The 21,408-nt window shown below is 39.0% G+C and overlaps 3 protein-coding genes and 1 non-coding gene across 6 annotated transcripts; 2 read left to right on the top strand and 2 right to left on the bottom strand.

Annotated features, from left to right (window-relative positions):
- Nucleotides 1-77: 77 nt before the first annotated feature.
- LOC129727728 (probable ATP-dependent RNA helicase pitchoune) lies at nucleotides 78-2,301 on the bottom strand. Its single transcript, XM_055685831.1, has 5 exons — nucleotides 2,096-2,301; nucleotides 1,920-2,024; nucleotides 1,204-1,860; nucleotides 841-1,142; nucleotides 78-785 (listed from the first exon to the last, which is right to left on the bottom strand). The coding sequence occupies exons 1-5, from the start codon at nucleotides 2,160-2,162 to the stop codon at nucleotides 135-137; spliced, it is 1,782 nt and encodes a 593-aa protein (XP_055541806.1). The 5' UTR covers nucleotides 2,163-2,301; the 3' UTR covers nucleotides 78-134.
- A 10,409-nt stretch (nucleotides 2,302-12,710) lies between these two features.
- LOC129731870 (short-chain specific acyl-CoA dehydrogenase, mitochondrial-like) lies at nucleotides 12,711-17,489 on the top strand. Its single transcript, XM_055692230.1, has 4 exons — nucleotides 12,711-13,323; nucleotides 13,393-13,686; nucleotides 15,804-16,126; nucleotides 16,196-17,489. Exons 3-4 carry the CDS (start codon nucleotides 16,099-16,101, stop codon nucleotides 17,368-17,370), a joined length of 1,203 nt encoding a protein of 400 aa, XP_055548205.1. The 5' UTR covers nucleotides 12,711-13,323; nucleotides 13,393-13,686; nucleotides 15,804-16,098; the 3' UTR covers nucleotides 17,371-17,489.
- Nucleotides 17,490-17,768: 279 nt separating this feature from the next.
- Trnae-cuc (transfer RNA glutamic acid (anticodon CUC)) lies at nucleotides 17,769-17,840 on the top strand. Its single transcript has one exon. It is a non-coding gene; the product is annotated as a tRNA-Glu (tRNA).
- Nucleotides 17,841-18,022: 182 nt separating this feature from the next.
- On the bottom strand, nucleotides 18,023-20,795 carry LOC129731702 (glycine--tRNA ligase). 3 transcript variants are annotated; one of them, XM_055691905.1, is made up of 5 exons: nucleotides 20,661-20,795; nucleotides 20,317-20,596; nucleotides 18,584-20,264; nucleotides 18,338-18,525; nucleotides 18,023-18,271 (listed from the first exon to the last, which is right to left on the bottom strand). In XM_055691905.1, exons 2-5 carry the CDS (start codon nucleotides 20,377-20,379, stop codon nucleotides 18,161-18,163), a joined length of 2,043 nt encoding a protein of 680 aa, XP_055547880.1. In that variant the 5' UTR covers nucleotides 20,380-20,596; nucleotides 20,661-20,795; the 3' UTR covers nucleotides 18,023-18,160. The 3 variants fall into 3 exon arrangements, with proteins under 3 accessions (XP_055547880.1, XP_055547881.1, XP_055547879.1); XM_055691906.1 differs by having other exon boundaries at nucleotides 20,317-20,539; nucleotides 20,661-20,792; XM_055691904.1 differs by having other exon boundaries at nucleotides 20,317-20,786.
- Nucleotides 20,796-21,408: the final 613 nt, after the last annotated feature.

The raw sequence follows: 21,408 nt of genomic DNA, 5'->3' as shown, positions 1-21,408 counted from the left end.
TCATATTCCGCGAGAAAAAATGATAGCAAAGCTCTAGACTTTTATCAGTCGCTATCAGAGATAATAATGAAAACAAATGTTATTTAGGCGTGGTTTATTTGCAACCAATAAAAAGATTGTCCCTAGTCTTTCTTCTACTCATAACTAACTTTTTTCAACTCTGTACGATTCTTAATATGCTTGAACTTCATCGCGCCCTTTTTGTCCTTATTCAGTGTTTTGAAGTGCCCAAGTCCTCGATTGCCCGGTCGTCGTTCCGAATTATGAATCTTGAAACTCTTGCCGAAGTCCACATAGGGAGGCTGCGAGAAACCGAAATTTCGCGCCACCTGCAGCAGGTCTAAATTGCCCACATTAAAGACGTCCTTCATGTGGTGCCCTTCGTACGCACGCACGTACGATTTGAAGGCCAATTTGCCCGACTGATTCAAAAAGTAGTTTTTCGAGAGTAGATTTTCCAGCTGCAGTTGAATATCCGCTATTTTGCTCCAGGAAAACTCGAACTCGTTCATCGGAACCTTGGCCTGCTTAAGATACTTCAGAAAACCGACTTCCTCAGGACGCAGAATAAGCAACGCATGCCCGCATAGGTTTTCACCACGTGCCGTACGACCAACCCGATGGATGTACTCCTTGGTGTCATTCGGTGGATCGTACTGCACAATCCAATCGACGGCAGGAATGTCCAAACCACGGGCAGCCACGTCCGTGCACAGCAGTGTACCCGATTCAGCGTTACAGAATTGGAAGAAAACCGATGTGCGTTTAGCTTGCTTTTGTTTTCCCTGAAGAAAAAACCGTTAATTTTGAAAATGAATTACAATTTTTCTCCCTACTCACATGAATCGAATTAACCGGCAGATCAATGTAATTGAAAAGTTCATGGTGGTACTTGACGGACAAGCAGGACGAAAAGAAAACCATAACCTTCTTCTTGCGGTTCTTTTTCAAGAAAGTGAAAAGCACCAGCAGCCGTTTCTCCGAAGGGCACACAATATAACCCTGCTCTAACCCACTGACCGTGGCTTCCTCTTTGTTATCATCCACCCCCACATAAATCGGTTCCGATTTCAGCGCCAGCTTTCCTAACTCGTCCGTTTGAGAAGTTTGTGTAGCCGAAAAGAGCATTGTCTGTCGCTTTTCTGCATAAAAAAGCATAATCAACTCTTTTAAACTTTAAAGCCCATCAATAGTATTACTTACTAGGCAGAATACCGATAATCTGCTTCATGTCCTCTTCAAACCCAATCTCCAGTATCCGATCGCACTCGTCTATCACCAAGCACTGCAAGTTTTTGAACAAAAAGTTCGGTGTTCCCTTCAGGTGATCCAACAAGCGACCCGGAGTTGCAACCACAATATTCACACCCTTGGAGAGCTTTTCGTTCTCCGTATGGCGGCTAGCACCGCCCATCAGTAGTCCATAGGTGTGATGGTGATGTGCCATCAGCTCCTTCAGCACACCGAAGATTTGCATTGCCAATTCTCTCGTGGGCGAAATAATTATCACCCCGGTTCCATTACGTGGTTTAAACTGCAACTTGTAAATCAGCTCTACAGCCGGAATAAGGAATGCCAACGTTTTTCCACTCCCCGTTTTGGCCGAACCAATCAAATCACGACCCTCCAGCAGGGGTGGTATCGCTTTGGCCTGAATTTCCGTCATTTTGGTAAAGCCAATTTCGGTGATCGCCTTCAGTGTGTTATCGGAAACTTTACCCTTGAGCGATTCGAACTCCTGATTTCCAAGCAGTATTTCATACGTGCTACTCTCGGATATTGTGGGCAGTTCATTGGACCCGTTTTCTTCCGCGACGAGTTCGTCAGCTTCATCATCGCTGTATTTCGGTCGCTTTACAACTGCGAAAAAAAAATCGAATAACATGTTTGCTTATTAGATTATTGTAGGTAGTACTTACATGCTCCTGCCTGTGCTTCGTTGTTGACTCTCTTCTTTTTCTTTTTATCGGTTTTTGGCTCATCCGCTTCGAGCTCAAAGTTTTCCTCTAAATCCTCCACCGAGGCTGCGAAAGGCACAGAATTAAGAAACAAAACAAAAACACGTTTCATCATCCATCGGCTTTCGCCAGCATACCTTTTCCGTTTTGAGCAGGCGTTTGCTCGGTTTGCTGCTTGTTTTTCGATTTATTTTTTTTACCCATGACCGTGCTACAAGTAAGCTCAGTTATAAAACACAAATTTGACTTTTTTCCTCAAAATTTTAAGGAAATTTTCGAACGAGATACAAAACACATGTGCGTCGTACTCCGAAATGCTTTTAAAAATGAACTTTTTTTTAACTTTGACAGCTGACAGCACTATTGGAGCCCATGGGGTGTTGATTCTGACGAATGGAGCACATTTTTACACAGAAAAAAAATCGGATCAGTTTTTCATATGCGTAAAACATGGGCCGTCTACAAATGTTTTTTTAAATATAATTTTGGCATACCAGATTTTATCAAGGGGAAAACTACAGTCACTGTTTATTTTTCTAGTCTGGCGGAGTGGATTTTAATTTAAACTGTGATAACGGGAATCAGTCAATGGAGATTTTTTACGACTGGTTCCCGTTATAACAGTTGTAAACGATGATGACTGTAAATATAGAGATTGTAGGGGAAAACTGGACAAATGGGTTCAAAAAACGGGACACATTAGAAGATTAATATTGTAAACTGTTTATAAGCAAACGCATACAAAACATTATTCAGTGTTTTGATAAAGCTGCCTCGTTCTGTACATTATTTATTATATTTTACGTAGTAAAGTGTGATTTTTGCTGATAAGGTTACATACCTGTAGGGAACAAGGATAATACAAAGAGAAAGAGAGAAAGTATAAGAGAGAGCGTAGGAAAAGCAACACAATGAGAGTCAGGGTTGCCAAAGTTCCAGTTTAAACTGGATTCTCCCAGTTTTTTTCAAGTGATCCAGTCAAACAGTTTAATTCCAAAATCTTCCAGTTTTTTCAGATGTTTGCCAGTTTTATCCAGTTTTTCATTTACTCAAGCTCCGATTGGTTTTCGGAAATATTTTTAAAACGTAAATTTTGTAGATTGATAAATTATTTTGACAATTCTTAACAGCATTTTCAATATACAATCTTCTCACACGAAACACGGTCAAATAAAAGACTGCATGACATGATTGAGGTAAAACCAAACAAATAGGCTTTGATAGACCATGATGATGATGATGATGATGATGATGGTCCCACCTCATACCCCTACATCGGTTTGAGCTGGTCGATTTATCTAAAATAAGATATTATATAGAGTCATACAATGTAACCAGTTGGCAAACAAATAACGGACTGGTTATTAATACAGACATAGTAACCCTTCAAAAGAATACCAATAATTTAACAATGAGTATAAAAAAACGATTTTCCAATACCATCATGGATCCAAGGCTCATCCAGAACGTTTCCAACCCGAAAATTATCTGGACTTGGTTAGGAATTGAACCTAACATTTAGGAGTGTTAACTAATCAGAATTGATTCTGGATAACGATCCAAAACTACGAGAGAGATCCTGTGATACTATAGTTCTCGATAACGAGCTTTACAGTCCACAGGCGAACCCAAGCCTTTTCAGTTTTTTCTCCCAACCCTAGTTCAAAATCGTAAAAACAGATAAATATCAAAAATCAGAATAACAGCATATATGCTATTTCATACCAAAAAGCAACTTTCCAACCCGATATGCTTTTTGTTTCAATTTCAGGGGTTTAATCCTGATGTACTCAATATCCAGATTGTCTATGTCAGTCTACGTGCGCGTGGCTCAAACATGTGTAGTCGACTCTTTTTTAAACTCTACTATTAAATATTATACAACTAATTCAAACAAAAATCCATCATCATCAGTGAACATAAAGGCTTAGTTTACCCAATAATTTAAAAAAAATCACAGGAGGGGTGTGTGCATAGCCACGACCGCAAGGTTGAAGTAGAATACTTTTAAGCCTGTATCAGACTAGCCGTTGCAGCGGTTGACCGCTACCGATCCGTTCTTTTTCGACCAACCAGAGCACAGCGGTCGACCGTAGCTTGTTGCTGTTGGAAAAAATAGAATCATTTCTTTTTTTGCCGCCAACCGTTCCCAACGGTTGGCGACTGCTGTCATTGTCATGGCGAAAGCAAACGTGCCTCTTCACACCTACACAAATTCACATTTAGAGACTTGTCGAATAAAAATGTGTGCTTCTCTTTTTGGCACACAAGACAGCCAGTCATAACATTGATAGCACCGGCAACGCTGGTTGGCGATGTCAAATTTCGACCAACGCACACTGGCAAAAATGAACCCAAATTCCCACTAATTAAAGCCGCTGGGCTGGATACCTTAAATATAGCATTTCTTATGTAAAATTGGTCAATAAATTGATAGGTGATATTTTCATTATGTGCAGGGCACGGGAAAGGGTCTATATTTCCAAAAATACGCAAAAATAGGGTGAAAAGAGGCGAAAAAGACCATGAGGCGTGGTGATCAACCACAGGGCAAGTAATTTGTTTGATTTGAAGGCAGCCACATGCGCAACCCGCTGCTATTGTCTGTTACTGCTGAGTGCTGATATCTGCTGCTACTGCTGTCAACGTTGTGGACGGTCCATCCAGCTCACCTTCCGACTAATGAATGTAGCTAGTTTTCCCAGAAACACTTTTATAGCCGAAGGGTGCTACGTAATAGGCCACGCCTTTCAGTTCAGTTTTTCCATTCTCTAATGTTCTTTAGACGAATTATTCCACAATTCGCATATGATTATTGTATTCAGCGAATAAACACCGATGGTGCTCTCACACACGCAACGGTTTTAACCCGTATCTTATTGCGGTTTGTAACATCAAGCGATTTCGTTCGCTCGCTGTTGCGTGTTGCATCATGTTGCAACTTGGCAGCTGGGAGACGACGAATTTCTGTTCATGCTGATTGATTGAATCGACTTCATATTAGTTCTGCATAGTCGAACTAACTGTCTTTGTAAATGCGTTTCAACAGGGCAGTTTGTTATTCAAAGTCGGTTATGCTGAACGCAGCCTTTGCACTGCCCCTACAGTTGGGGGTTTACTAAATAAAGTAAAAATTAGACAACTACAACAGAATTTGATTGCATCCCGCACAGGATGTCTGCTTGTGTTGATGCCAGAAAATTATTAACCTTCAATTATTTGTTTATATGCCTTGAAAAAGGCATTTTGCGGTTCAAAATCGGTTGCTGATCGCAACCTTTGAGCTGCCCTAACAGTGGGGAAATTAAGATACACGGACAACTTGCACTGTGGAAGCTATTTTACATAAAATTAGACATACATACATAAATTAGACGGGTGCGACAGATTTAAATTTCTAGGATCCAACACAGAATTCTTGCTTGCGTTGTCAAAAATTATTAACTTTCAATGACTTGTTTATTTGCCTTGAAAAAAGCATTTTGATTTTCAAAATTGGATTTCCTGATGGCAATCTTCATGCTGCCCAACACGAGGGGAATAATTGCAGTCTGGCGACACACGCTGAGAAAAACCGCGCTGCTTCTGAGATGTGGTGACCCGCCACAGGGCTAGTGCTGCTACTAAGGAAGGACGACTGCTGTTGTCGCTGTCTAGAACTATTATGAGCGGCTTCGGCTGAAACAGGCTCTTATATAGGCCAAACAGTATGTTTCAATTCCAAGGTATATGATTCTGTCGACCGTGCTTGGGAAGCAATCATATAACGACCAATCAGAGGTCGAATTTTTCGTTTTGACAAGGCTTGACTATTTTCAATAGTACAATAATTTGAATAATAAAATTACAATTATTTTCCTTTGGGAAGAATCTTAGAAGATTTTCCAATCTATTGCTGCAAGAACGAAGGAAATCCATCGAATACTAACCGATTTATTAGCATTTGAAATTGGACATATTTTTCACTTTTTTTCGGTTTTAGATTTTCATTTCACATCCCTATGTAGCCGAACTTCCTGAGAGAAGTATTCTACTTCAAAAAATACATAAATTTTACAATCTTCGTCATTAATTTACAAAAAATTCTATATAATCTGTCTACAAAACAGACTTTATGTGTGAAATACAAAGCCTTTTAAACTCCGCCATTGTTGCTGCACGTTTTACCTGTCTTGGCATCGAATTGAAAAAATTTATTCCTTTGTACAACAGAGAGTTCTGTGATCTTCCAAAAAGAAAATTTGGTGTTCTAGCATCATCCGCGTTTCTAGTGTTGTACCTATGAAAATCACTTCCCCTATCAATTCGATTACACAAAAAAGTAGGAGGGTGGTATTCAAGACACGACCGCATGACATTGGACTACGGTATTCTTATATTCCATTAAAACAAATAATAGAGAGAATTGCAACTCTTGTATTTGCTGCAATTTTATCTAACAGTGCATTTCTGGATGCTGAGACGTTAAAACGTTATAAATAATAATATATACTAAAAGAATGGATATCTTTTATTTAATCGCTGTCATTTCATACATATTCGAATCAACCCTTTGTTTGCTGCACTACCAAGACAATCATTTAATTGAGCGAATTGGTAAAATTTTCCTATCTAAGCAAAAAGCAAACTTTACGAAACTATCTGAAATTGGAGCCCAGAACGATTCAACCGAAAATTTTAAATTTGAAAATTGTTTGACATTCAATCGATAAAACTCATGCTAGGTTAGTTCCAGCCCAGCATATAACTTCATGTATTTGAAAAAAAAAAACGTTTGGTTTAATAACTCAATATAGCAAGAGCTCAATCACACGTTTTTCGGTAGTTGTTATCAAGGTTTGGGCGAGTGACAGGAAAATATCTTAACTTCTTCAGTTGTAATTAGAGCATTTCTAATTATTTTGTTATTTTTCACGATAGCGACAAGTTTGTTTCTTTCTCTGTGTGCGAGAAACAAAATCAAAACCGCGCACCGAGAAACAAAAACGAAAATTTAATGAATGCTCATTGAGAAAACTTGCAACTCTTTTTACCAATAACTTATGATACTCAAAAGAACCCGTTTTGATCTAAATCAAATTTCTAGTAAATAAGTGTTGATCATTCATAGGTAGTAATTTTTCCTCGATGAATAAAGACTAGCTGAAGAAGTTAAAATCGCTGCTGTAAATTCAAATTCACAACTGTGTTCGTTAAGACGTTTTAATATTTTAAATGACAATAATAATCTTCGATGAACACCCGCTATAGTTATTCACACACATGCTATAACTATCTAAACACGCGTTAAAACTATTCATACACACGCTGTAGCTATAGCTATCCATACACACGCTATTCCTTTCCATACATCCGATACAACTATCTATACACACGCATAAGCTATCCAACCATGTGCTATTACTATCCATACATACGCTATAACTAATCATTACACACGCAGCAGCTATCCACACACAAGCTATAACTATCCGTACACACGCTGAAGATATACACGCAATAGCCATAATATGCTACACATGCTAGTGTCTTACACACGCTATAGCTAGCCATACACACGCAACAGCGCCATCCCTATCATCGCAAATGTCATAGCAATACAGATGCACATACGCTATATGTGCACACTGCACACACACCCAACGTTTTCACCCAACGATATCTGAATTGGATTACCGCTAGGGGGGTCCAACTCAGATCGAAGGAGCACCGAACTGAATGAAGAAATGCAGCTTCCCACTACCTCCGCCGCTGCTGCCTGATACCACCGCTCTGGTTCTGCTGCAGCTCAGTTTGGCCGCTGGAATCAGCCACCGCTGCTGATTATACAAGACCGGCCTGGTGGCCTTCACTTGTTAACTGATGACTGCTATGAGACGACACAGGCTATTATATAGCCCAAAGCAAAAATCCATCCGCGAGCAAACAAGAAGCGAGCTTGTGATTGGTTGAATGTGCACGACTTTTAACACAACTTTTAACTAGTTTAGTATCGAAAACATATTTAAATTATTATATGACAATCTTGCGCAATATTTCCCCTATCAATCAAGCCATTGGTGTTTAGAATCTGTTCAGTGGTAATGATAAAAGAAGCATTTTAAAACGGTGTTGAAACACCTGTTGCAGCTACCGAAAGCGAGCTCGTTATTGGTTGAAAGCTGTGAGACTGTTTACAAAGTCAGATCGGTTGTATCCGTTAGTGTCGACTGTGCTTGTGAAGAGAGGTGGTGATTGGTTGCTCGGTATGATTTAGACAATCGATGTGATTTATCAATTTTTCAATAGTGTATCCTGAACAATAGGTTATTTTTGTTACATAAATTCAACCGTAAAAGAATTTCTGATCGGTTGATGCCAAAACCTCGAAATTCTGAAAAGAAATGACTGATATATAAGCGCTCAAAACCTGACCACTTTTCCCTGGTTTTCCCCGGTTGAATTACTAGATTTTCAAATTCAGGTGCCTAACTTCGATATAGACGTTAGTCCAACGTCAATATCGAGGCAGCATATTATTAAAAATTTTATATAGAAACACCATTGTCAGAAAATATACTCTTTGCTTCACAGAAAGCCATTGCAATGCGTCCAGCATAAAACTCGAGGAAGTGTATCTATAACATCTTAATATTAATCGCATAACTTTATTTTGTAAGCGCTGCAGTCTCAACATTTGTGTATTGTTTGCAAGAAATATTATGGATGAACAAAAATCTATATGTGGTGAAATGATTGACTTATAAAGACTAATTTTACTACTAACAGTCAATTCATTTTTCAAACGGCACAGAATACCGTATTTTTTTGCAATTTTCTTGATGACATTGTCAATGTGAGACTTAAAAGTTAATTTGTCATCAATAATCACTCCAAGATACTTTATTTCGTTTACGCGATCAATTGTCTCACCATCGATTGCAATATTTACGTCTGGTCTGGAGTTGGAAGAAGAAATGATTAAGTACTTTGTTTTGCTGATATTTAATTTAAGCTGTTTAAATTTCAACCAATTCGCCAGATAATGTAAATCTTGATTTAAAAGTGCCACAACGTCATTAGGATTCTTAGCCGCAATGAACAGAACAGTATCATCAGCAAATAAGTTGATATCGCAAAACCGTAAAACTCGCTTCATGTCAATTATATAAATAATGAACAAAATGGGCCCTAAAACACTTCCTTGCGGTACACCAAGTGTATTAGCAATGGAATCCGATTCAGAATCATTAAAACGAGTCTTCTGAGTTCTAGCACACAAATAGCTCTCAAACCATTTGTATGCTGTCCCTACGATACCAAAGCGCTCCAATGTTGGTAACAATAAGGGCCTAGAAATTGTTTCAAAAGCGCGTTTTAGATTCAAAAACACCGCAAAAATAGTTTCTTTAGCCTCGATTTTTTCTTTCCATTTTGCTAACACCAGATTTAAAGCAGACTCACAAGAGTGACCCTCTCGATAACCTGATTGCTCTGGGATTAGCAAATCATTACTATTTAAATAATCCATCAGCTGGCCTTTCACAACTAGTTCTAAAATTTTCTCTAATGTGTGCAACATATTAATGGGGCGGAACTCTTCGGCTTTATCCGTCCCATTAATCTTGGGGATAGGAACCACAAGTGATTCCTTCCAAACCTGAGGCACGTGCCCTGTTTGCAGTGATTCATTGATAAGGTCCAGCAGATCGTGTCCAATGACATGGAAGCAATCTTGCATTACTTTTGCGTTGACATTGTCGATACCAGCCGATCTCTCAAGAGAAAAACAAATATCTTTCAACTGTGCAAAAGTAATAGGATGAAAACCATAAAAATTACAGTTATTATGGACCGGCTGAATTATTTCGAGTGGTTCGTTGACCAAATCAATACTCTGATTGATCGATTGAACACTATCAACGAAATAACTGTTGAATTTACTTGCAATCACTCGCGTCGAATGTTCTTCTAAGCCATTAAAAGTTATGGTTTGCGGGCAACTATCTCTACTTTTTATTAATGATTTTAAAATTTTCCATAACTCTTTGCTATTATTTTGATGTTGATCAATCTTCCGTTGTATATATTCACATCGTGCCTTTTTCAAGATGCGTGAGTATATATTCCGCGCAGCGGTAACCGCAGCGGTACCATACAAAAATCTATTTATTTTCTGTTGCGTAGCAGTTACAAAAATGTTGGAGGAACTAGATACCAAAAGATAGCGAAGTCAGAAATTATTGAAATTTAAACTTCACTGATGTAACGGAAGGAAATGTTGAAATGTTAATACTTTTGTTAAAGATAAAAGTAAATGGAAAAGCTCTATTTTCTTAATTTAGATAAATTGATTGCGTAATTTTAAATTTTGCCGCTGTTAGAGGAAACTTTTTAGTCCATAATTTTAATAAAATGTAAGCCCAAAACAAAACAGTTTTGATTAAAATGAGTAATTTTTTGCGAAGAGTTATCTCTTTAGATGTTGCATCCAGAACTGACACTGGATTCAATCCCCATAACAGAAAATCTCTCTCACAATCATATTTTTGCTTTTTTAAAATTTATTCGGGATCCAGTTTTCCCCAGTTTTTTCTTCAGCCTTTTTCCAGTTTAATCAAAAATTTTATTGGCAACTCTGATGAGAGTCAGTCGTATGATTAGCTTTGAAAGTGAAAGACGCTTTAGTAAAGTTGCAAAGAATGTGAATCTAAATGTAAAAGAGGATGGCCAGGACACTTTGTAGTGACACTTTGTACCGTTCGAGAAGATCCTTTTTAGTGGCGTAAAATTACCAGGAAGGCACAAAATGTACTCAGTAATATTGACAAATTCCTAGGAACTTATTTCAATTTCATGCAAAGCTTCGTTTCAAATGTTAAGATTGCCTAAATAAATAGAAAACAAACGAGTTAAACAACACAATGATATAAACTATAGTTAATGATATCTAAAATCACGCAACTATCTAACAGGGCTTAAGGCAAATGCCTTCACACTCGCTCTTTTTACGACTAGAATACCTTGTGTGCATAATTAAGCCTTCATATCTATCACTCAAAATATTTCTCACGTTATAGTTACCGGAAAAGTTATGTGAATATTTTCCACTGTCATTTTCACGTAGATTTTACGTGATTGTCATTTGAGTTCATCATGAACTGGTGAGATGATTTATCCTACACTCAAAATATTTTTCACGTTATACTTACCGGAAAAGTTATGTGAATATTTTCCACTGTCATTTTCACGTAGATTTTACGTGATTGTCATTTGAGTTCATCATGAACTGGTGAGATGATTTATCCTACACTCAAAATATTTTTCACGTTATATTTACCGGAAAAGTTATGTGAATATTTTTAACTGTCATTTTCACGTAGATTTTACGTGATTGTCATTTGAGTTCATCATGAGATGTTGAGATTATTTGTCATGTGAATCTTATTCAGTAGACATATGCATTTCATGTGAGTTTCACGTAGAATTCAACTACCGGTAAAGTGAAAAGCATTTGATTGTCTGATAGCTACTACGTTTTATGCAACATAAATTTTTTTATTGTGGTTTCCCAAATTCTTGATAGACTGAAAATAGTTTCAGAAATTACCCAAATATGTTGCATGATAAGTCGCACGGGCATGCAAAATCGCCAATTCGTAAATGAATTTAACGACATGCAAAATGACAAAATGATATTGCGACATTTGCCGGCGATAATTACTGTTAACTGCAACTGTCTATGTTCAGGTAATTCCTCCTCATTTAAACTGAATCTGTGTGGAATCTGTAAGGGATTCTTATGGTTTTCTAAAGCTCACTTATTGGCAAGTCATCGAGAAATTCCTTTTTGTGTTCAGAGACTGAATTACACAACAGCTTCGCCATTTTGATTTCTGTGTATTTTCGCACGGAGAGTTCCCGCGATACTTCATTCTGTTTTGACGTAGATGCTACGTGATAAAACATAGTATGCATATGATTTTCACGTAGATGTCATGTTTGTCACATAAATCATGCAAAATGACAGAAAATGAAGAAGTACAGGAAATTTCACGTAACAATAATGTGAAAAATATTTTGAGTGTATGAATCTTATGCAGTCAGGGATACCAAATGTGCAGATTTGTCTGGCAGATTTTTGTCAGAGTCTTCTTATATTTGCGCAGATTTTCTAAAAATGTGTGCAAATTTTCACAGACTTTTGCCTGCGGGAGCGAAATTTTTTCGGATTACAGATAGATTTTTTTCAGATTTCGAGCACATTTTTCCGGTTTTTCGAGCAGTTGCAGACATTTTTCAAAAACATCTGGCATCTCTGTATGCAGTAGCATATGCATTTCATGTGAGTTTCACGTAGAATTTAACTACCGGTAAAATGAAAAGCATTTGATTGTCTGATAGGTTCTACGTTTCGTACAACGTATAATTTTTAATTTTGGTTTCCCAAATTCTTTAGACTAGGAATAGTTTTCAGAAATTATCCAAATATGTTGCTTGCAAAGTCGCACTCGCATGCAAAATCGCCAATTCGTAAATGAATTGAACGACATACATGATGGCAAAATGATATTGCGACATTCGTTGGCGATCATCACTGTTAGCTGCAACTTTTTATGTTCAGGAAATTCCTCGCAATTTGAACTGAATCTGTGTGAAATCTCGATGCCGGATACTTATGGTTTTTCTAAAGCTCACTAATTGGGAATTCATCGAGGAATACCTTTCATGTTCAAAGACTGAATCAGACAACAACTTCGCCATTTTGATTCCTGTGTATTTTCGCACGAAGAGTTCACGCGATACTTCATTCTGTTTGACGTTGCCAATTTGATGTAGATGCTACGTGATAAAACATAGTATGCATGTGATTTTCACGTAGATGTTATGTTTGTCACATACATCATGCAAAATGACAGAAAATGAATAAGTACATGAAATTTCACGTAACAATAACGTGAAAAATATTTTGAGTGTATATATTATTTTACGACCTCCCTGACAATGTATTGTTAATTTTTGTTAAATTGTCCCTACAATGTATTGTTAATTTTTTTTTTAAGAAATTGCAGAGAGCTAAAAACGGCCAGATATCTTCATGAATAACGTCCATATCCCCATATGTTCCAAATCCAAAACTTTTCGAAACATGTTACATATTATTTCAATCACCCCGAAGGGGTGGGAGACGAAAACAAAACAAAGGCAACTGAAAGTGGCCTGTTATAAAATGTTATCAGTTGATAGCAGAGAGAAGCTACATTATTTGCCTAATTTCCATATCCAGTGCTAGCTCAATTTCCACTAGTCATCTAGCATGATCGATTGACGCCGGTGTCCAGTTTGGATGTTTCAAGGATGTTTCGCAAAATTATTCCTCCAATCGGTAGGTGAATTCAAGTTCAAATTAGTTAAAGCTTCGTGATATAATTCTTGTGATACGCACTTCCAACAGCATCAGCGGCTCGAAATTTTAGCATCTGCGAACTGCCCGCACACCTGCAGGAGCTCCAGAAAACATGCCACAGCTTCGCGGATCGCGAGCTCAAGCCGGTGGCGGCAGAACTGGATCGAGATGCACGCTTCCCCGCGGAACAAATCGCGAAGTTGGCGGATTTGGGACTCATGCGGGTGACCGTTGATCCTGAGTATGCAGGCTCGGGTTTGAACATGCTAGCGCTGTCTCTAGTCGTCGAGGAACTGTCCAGAGGCTGTGGGAGTACCGGCTCAATAGTCTCGATACACAATTGTTTGTTCGCAAATTTACTAAATCGAGTAGGAGCTGAGCAAATGCCTTCACACTCGCTCTTTTTACGACTAGAATACCTTGTGTGCATAATTAAGCCTTCATATCTATCACTCAAAATATTTCTCACGTTATAGTTACCGGAAAAGTTATGTGAATATTTTCCACTGTCATTTTCACGTAGATTTTACGTGATTGTCATTTGAGTTCATCATGAACTGGTGAGATGATTTATCCTACACTCAAAATATTTTTCACGTTATACTTACCGGAAAAGTTATGTGAATATTTTCCACTGTCATTTTCACGTAGATTTTACGTGATTGTCATTTGAGTTCATCATGAACTGGTGAGATGATTTATCCTACACTCAAAATATTTTTCACGTTATATTTACCGGAAAAGTTATGTGAATATTTTCCACTGTCATTTTCACGTAGATTTTACGTGATTGTCATTTGAGTTCATCATGAGATGTTGAGATTATTTGTCATGTGAATCTTATTCAGTAGACATATGCATTTCATGTGAGTTTCACGTAGAATTCAACTACCGGTAAAGTGAAAAGCATTTGATTGTCTGATAGCTACTACGTTTTATGCAACATAAAATTTTTTATTGTGGTTTCCCAAATTCTTGATAGACTGAAAATAGTTTCAGAAATTACCCAAATATGTTGCATGATAAGTCGCACGGGCATGCAAAATCGCCAATTCGTAAATGAATTTAACGACATGCAAAATGACAAAATGATATTGCGACATTTGCCGGCGATAATTACTGTTAACTGCAACTGTCTATGTTCAGGTAATTCCTCCTCATTTAAACTGAATCTGTGTGGAATCTGTAAGGGATTCTTATGGTTTTCTAAAGCTCACTTATTGGCAAGTCATCGAGAAATTCCTTTTTGTGTTCAGAGACTGAATTACACAACAGCTTCGCCATTTTGATTTCTGTGTATTTTCGCACGGAGAGTTCCCGCGATACTTCATTCTGTTTTGACGTAGATGCTACGTGATAAAACATAGTATGCATATGATTTTCACGTAGATGTCATGTTTGTCACATAAATCATGCAAAATGACAGAAAATGAAGAAGTACAGGAAATTTCACGTAACAATAATGTGAAAAATATTTTGAGTGTATGAATCTTATGCAGTCAGGGATACCAAATGTGCAGATTTGTCTGGCAGATTTTTGTCAGAGTCTTCTTATATTTGCGCAGATTTTCTAAAAATGTGTGCAAATTTTCACAGACTTTTGCCTGCGGGAGCGAAATTTTTTCGGATTACAGATAGATTTTTTTCAGATTTCGAGCACATTTTTCCGGTTTTTCGAGCAGTTGCAGACATTTTTCAAAAACATCTGGCATCTCTGTATGCAGTAGCATATGCATTTCATGTGAGTTTCACGTAGAATTTAACTACCGGTAAAATGAAAAGCATTTGATTGTCTGATAGGTTCTACGTTTCGTACAACGTATAATTTTTAATTTTGGTTTCCCAAATTCTTTAGACTAGGAATAGTTTTCAGAAATTATCCAAATATGTTGCTTGCAAAGTCGCACTCGCATGCAAAATCGCCAATTCGTAAATGAATTGAACGACATACATGATGGCAAAATGATATTGCGACATTCGTTGGCGATCATCACTGTTAGCTGCAACTTTTTATGTTCAGGAAATTCCTCGCAATTTGAACTGAATCTGTGTGAAATCTCGATGCCGGATACTTATGGTTTTTCTAAAGCTCACTAATTGGGAATTCATCGAGGAATACCCTTCATGTTCAAAGACTGAATCAGACAACAACTTCGCCATTTTGATTCCTGTGTATTTTCGCACGAAGAGTTCACGCGATACTTCATTCTGTTTGACGTTGCCAATTTGATGTAGATGCTACGTGATAAAACATAGTATGCATGTGATTTTCACGTAGATGTTATGTTTGTCACATACATCATGCAAAATGACAGAAAATGAATAAGTACATGAAATTTCACGTAACAATAACGTGAAAAATATTTTGAGTGTATATATTATTTTACGACCTCCCTGACAATGTATTGTTAATTTTTGTTAAATTGTCCCTACAATGTATTGTTAATTTTTTTTTTAAGAAATTGCAGAGAGCTAAAAACGGCCAGATATCTTCATGAATAACGTCCATATCCCCATATGTTCCAAATCCAAAACTTTTCGAAACATGTTACATATTATTTCAATCACCCCGAAGGGGTGGGAGACGAAAACAAAACAAAGGCAACTGAAAGTGGCCTGTTATAAAATGTTATCAGTTGATAGCAGAGAGAAGCTACATTATTTGCCTAATTTCCATATCCAGTGCTAGCTCAATTTCCACTAGTCATCTAGCATGATCGATTGACGCCGGTGTCCAGTTTGGATGTTTCAAGGATGTTGCGCAAAATTATTCCTCCAATCGGTAGGTGAATTCAAGTTCAAATTAGTTAAAGCTTCGTGATATAATTCTTGTGATACGCACTTCCAACAGCATCAGCGGCTCGAAATTTTAGCATCTGCGAACTGCCCGCACACCTGCAGGAGCTCCAGAAAACATGCCACAGCTTCGCGGATCGCGAGCTCAAGCCGGTGGCGGCAGAACTGGATCGAGATGCACGCTTCCCCGCGGAACAAATCGCGAAGTTGGCGGATTTGGGACTCATGCGGGTGACCGTTGATCCTGAGTATGCAGGCTCGGGTTTGAACATGCTAGCGCTGTCTCTAGTCGTCGAGGAACTGTCCAGAGGCTGTGGGAGTACCGGCTCAATAGTCTCGATACACAATTGTTTGTTCGCAAATTTACTAAATCGAGTAGGAGCTGAGGAACAGAAGCAGCATTTTTTCGGGAAATATTCTAACAACTCGATAGGCGTATTTGCACTAAGTGAATCCGATGCGGGCTCTGATGTAGCCGCACTAAACACAAAAGCCCAGCGAGAGGGCGATTTTTGGATTCTTAACGGAACGAAGGCGTGGGTTACCTCAGCGAAGGAGGCACAGTATGGCGTTATCTTTGCCACCGTTGATACTGATTTAAAGTATAAGGGCATTACAGCTTTTCTACTGGATTTCGATAATGCAACTGGATTAACAGTTGGTCCCAATGAGGATAAGCTTGGAATTCGAGCAACATCAACGTGCAATTTACACCTAGACAATGTGCGTGTTCGTAGTTCGAACGTTCTCGGATCAATAGGCGGCGGTTTCCGCCTGGCAATGGAGCAATTGGATCGAGCTCGCATAGGTATCGCATCGCAAGCGCTTGGAATAGCACAGGCAGCACTGGAGGCTGCTGTCGGCTATGCCGAGCAGAGGATTGCTTTCGGTCAACCACTGCTTAAACTATCATCCGTTCAAACTAGGATTGCTGAAATGGCGCTCCGAATCGAAAGCACCAGACTGTTAGTTAGAAAAGCGGCGGTCGAGATTGATCGGAACGAGCGCTCGACCAAAGCCTGCTCGATGGCCAAATGGTTCGCCGGTGAAACTGCCACTTTTGCTGCGCACAATTGCCTACAAATCATGGGTGGAATGGGATACGTGAAAAACATGCCGGCCGAGCGATTCTACCGGGATGCAAGAATCACGGAAATCTACGGTGGTGTAACGGATGTTCAAAAAACGATTGTTGCAGAACAAGTGATAGAACAACTCAAGGGGCGTTAGAATCTATTTACGTGATCCTAAGAAAATATAATATTTATAATAGTAATAAGTCTAGGAGACTTATTTCTACTATTTTACAGGTGATGGATTAATAAATCTGAAATTCTCTACAAGCACAAGCTTTTTAGTTGTTTGTTTCTATAATGCTGCTGATCTCAAGAACAATCTTTTAACGGTCTATCGAATCTCAAAATTCGTTTTAACTCCCAGACGATGTTTTGAACTTATATTATTATAACTTTTATATTGAGTTCTTCAATGAATATGAAATTATACATTTGTTATTTTAATTTTGGAAGCATGAATACGAAAATTTTTTTTTTCCGATACTGTATAACCAAATTCTCTAAAAGTAATGTCAGCATTAATATTAGCTCGTTTACTACCATCGTCACAAGTCCCATATTGTCTAGTGGTTAGGATATCCGGCTCTCACCCGGAAGGCCCGGGTTCGATTCCCGGTATGGGAAGTTTTTTTTCATTCCCAACAGCAAACAGTTATCTGAGTGTATACTCTTGATTCTCATTTTTGTTCAAAATACTGAATTTCAATTAATATAAAAGACTAAAAATGTAATAGGTTTTGTTTCTCTCTTAAACCTATTGCAAAAGGGATTTCAATAATTCCAAACTACTAAGAGAGAATGAAACGTTTGCAGGATTACTTTGTTTACTGAAAATAATTGAAATAAAATGCAGAGCCAGACAAATGCAATTAAACAGCGATATCTAAGATCATCAATCGTTTTTTTTTCTTTTAATGTGTAGTTACCGTTACTACTAGGCCATTTCACTTGGAGCTCGCCTCTTGTTGTTCAAACTTAGGATATTTGTCTTCAACATCGATCCAGCTGAGCCTACCAGTAGACAAATTCCGCACCACTTCGGCCACCTCAGCTAACTGTGTAAGAAAAATAACATGTTTCTCACTTTATTCTTATGATATCTGAACGAATGAGAATGTTACCCCAATTCGAACTTGCTTCATCGAGTCACGTTCGCGCAGTGTCACACTGTGCGGCTCGTTTAATGTATCGAAATCGATCGTAATACCGTAGGGGATAGCGATTTCATCCGTACGAGCATACCGACGGCCAATCGATCCGCTGGAATCATCCACCTTGTGGGAAACATCAACGCTTGTCAGAGCGGTTGCTAAAAGGAACGTAATATTTTTATTTCATGAGTAAATTAAATAAAAAATTTATCTTACAAATTTGTTTGACGAACGGCACAAATTCGGCATTGTTGCTGAGTGGCAGTACGGAGCATTTCAGTGGAGCGACTACCGGAGGTAGTGAGAAGTAGCTTCGCTGCTCATCACCTTCACGCATTCGGAAGCTGTGCTCTAACAGTGAGTACATAATACGACCAACGCCAAACGATGGTTCAATAACACTGGGAGTGATTTCCTCGACATGAACGGTCTTGGAGCTAGTCTTAACAGCGATCATCTCCGCACTGAGCTCGACATCCGCACCATTTACGGTCAGCGTGTGTTTGCCGGACTCGGCCAAACTTTGCCCAATAACTTCCACATCCGAAAGACTAAGTTTTGCCAACATTTCGGTTATAGATTTTGCTTCTTTCTTAAACGCCTTTCCAATCGCCGCTTTATTGGGAACCACCTCAGTTACTTCTATAGTTTTAGGGGCCGGAAGTTTCTTCTCCGCTACCAGCTTAACTCCAGTTGCGTTGGTATGCTGCGTCAGATCGTAAGCAGACCGATCGGCACAACCGACGCATTCGATCCATCCGTAACTGGTCAAACATTCTGCATCCCAACAGTCACAAGCATAATGCGCCATTTCGTTGCCCATATGTTGCCGGAAGCGTAACCGATCCGGAAGGATACCAATTTTAAGCATGAACTGCTGGATTCGAGCCATAAAGTAACCCAAAGTTTCATTTGCTACCAATCCTCTGCCCACGGCATCACCAATCGTTATCTGCTGGGCACTTTTACCATCCATCTGATTGCAAGCCGAGTACAATGTCATGATAACATCCTTAACGCTTTCAAACTTAGGATGATCCTTCAATTGGGGGTCACAGAAATGTTCGATTTCACACATAGTAAACTCACGAACCCGAATCAAACCAGATCGGGGTGAAATTTCGTTGCGGAACGAATTTCCAATCTGAGCTGCCGCGAACGGAAGCTTACCCTGATTGAACTCCAACAACCGTTTAAAGTTGACAAAAATGCCCTGAGCTGTTTCAGGCCGCAGGAATCCCTTCACCAAACCAGTGGGACCAATCTGGGTTCCAAACATCAGATTGAACTCAATCGGTTCCGTTAACTCGTTTCCAGTGATTGGACTCTTCATACCGAACTTCTTCAAAATTGCTGCCATTTCGTTCTTGTTCATGCCGTCCAACTTGATGACGATGTCCGTACACTCGTCTTTCAGCTCTTGGGTAGCATCCTTCGCTGCCGAAATTTTCTCCAAGTGATTTTTGATTAAATGATCCAACCGAAAGCATTCTCCATTCACTACATCTTTCACCATCAAATCTGCGAACCGGTCGACGTGACCGGATGCTTTCAGTACTGGTTCGGGAGTCAAAATCGAACAGTCTACTTCGAGCATCTGTTCCTCTAGCACGAAGAACTGCCGCCAGGCATTGATCATATTCGATTTTAAAGCGCAACCCATCGGGCCAAAATCGTACTGACCGGTGATTCCACCGTAGATGGCGAAACTCTGGTCGTAAAAGAACCGGCGCTTCAACAAATCTTCCATCCGAGCACGGTCGAAGGTTGCAACCGCCGGAGCAAGGCTAAGTTCCTTATCTTCCAAAATCTTCTTACGAGCCTTTAGTTCATTGACCGCTTTCTTAACATCAATCTCCGGAGCCTTTTCCGTTTTCAACTTCCGCACTAAGTCACCCTGCGGAGGAAATTAATTGAATCACAGCTTCACTCATGAATAACATTCTTACCTGCTCTTTAACGGCCTGCCGCAATGGGGCCAAAACTTCCTCAATTTTCGGATCCATGGTCATGTTTTCCAACAGCTGCTGTTTTAGTTTAAAATCACGGTGTTTCTTATTGGAGCCCCAGATGAAAGGTTTACTGACCGCTGCCTGCTGGCTGTAAGCTGCACTTGCCGGCGAAAGGCAGTATCGATTTACCCGCAAAAGATGATGAAATCTCCGCGCCGAGCTGCAGAAAAACGAGGACTGCTTTAGCGCAAGCCTGCCAACGTTGCACGAGACTACTCTATTTAGGAAGATCGAGAGCGATTGGTGCATTTAATGAAAGATAAACTAAGGTTTTTTATTACAGAACAGTCAGATGATTCACTGAAAAGGTTATTCTAAAATTATTCACGTCAGCACATTCACTTTTTTCCACTTTTCAGAACGAGACTTCGAATGCAGATGCTCGCAAATTGCTGTATCCAGTTTGACAGTTCTGAAACGCGTGTGATGAGTTATTGTTTTGGTCGTTATTCTCTTTAGCTGACTGTTCGCTGCCATGTTCGCCCCGCCTCGCGCCGTTCGCTAACATAGAAATCTTGGTTGACGTGTAGGTGGCGCAGCTCACACAAAAAATTTGCGTTTTTAAAAACGCTAAGCCGATATTCAGCCGAAACGACTGGGTATAAATTTGCATCCACTTTGGGAACCGCTCACTTATTGGCTGAAATTGAAAACTCCGAGTGCGTTCAAATTTATCATCTGGCTTACTATTTTGATTTTGGCAGTTTTGCTGAACAACATGTTTTGATTTATAGTTTTTTTATGATTTTATGATTTTTTTAGTTTTTTATAAGTCGACTGGCGACAATTGATTTTACTCTCATGCCACATATTATAACTTACGTCGCAAATAGTGCGCTGTATAACGCTATGAAAAGACGCCATTTTTATATGACCAAAAAATAACAAGCGAAATATTGGAACCACGGTGGGTTCGAAATGGAAATGGAGCCACAAAAAAGTCACATACAACCCAGTGCAAAAGCAAAGGCGCGTCTAAGGCCTGACTTCTACGTAAGGATATTTAAAGTCGCAGCGAAAAGTCGCGCG

The sequence above is a fragment of the Wyeomyia smithii genome, chromosome 3 (genome assembly GCF_029784165.1).
Source record: "Wyeomyia smithii strain HCP4-BCI-WySm-NY-G18 chromosome 3, ASM2978416v1, whole genome shotgun sequence".
NCBI classification, from domain to species: Eukaryota; Metazoa; Arthropoda; class Insecta; order Diptera; family Culicidae; genus Wyeomyia; species Wyeomyia smithii.
This window is presented reverse-complemented; position numbering and strand designations above follow the sequence as displayed.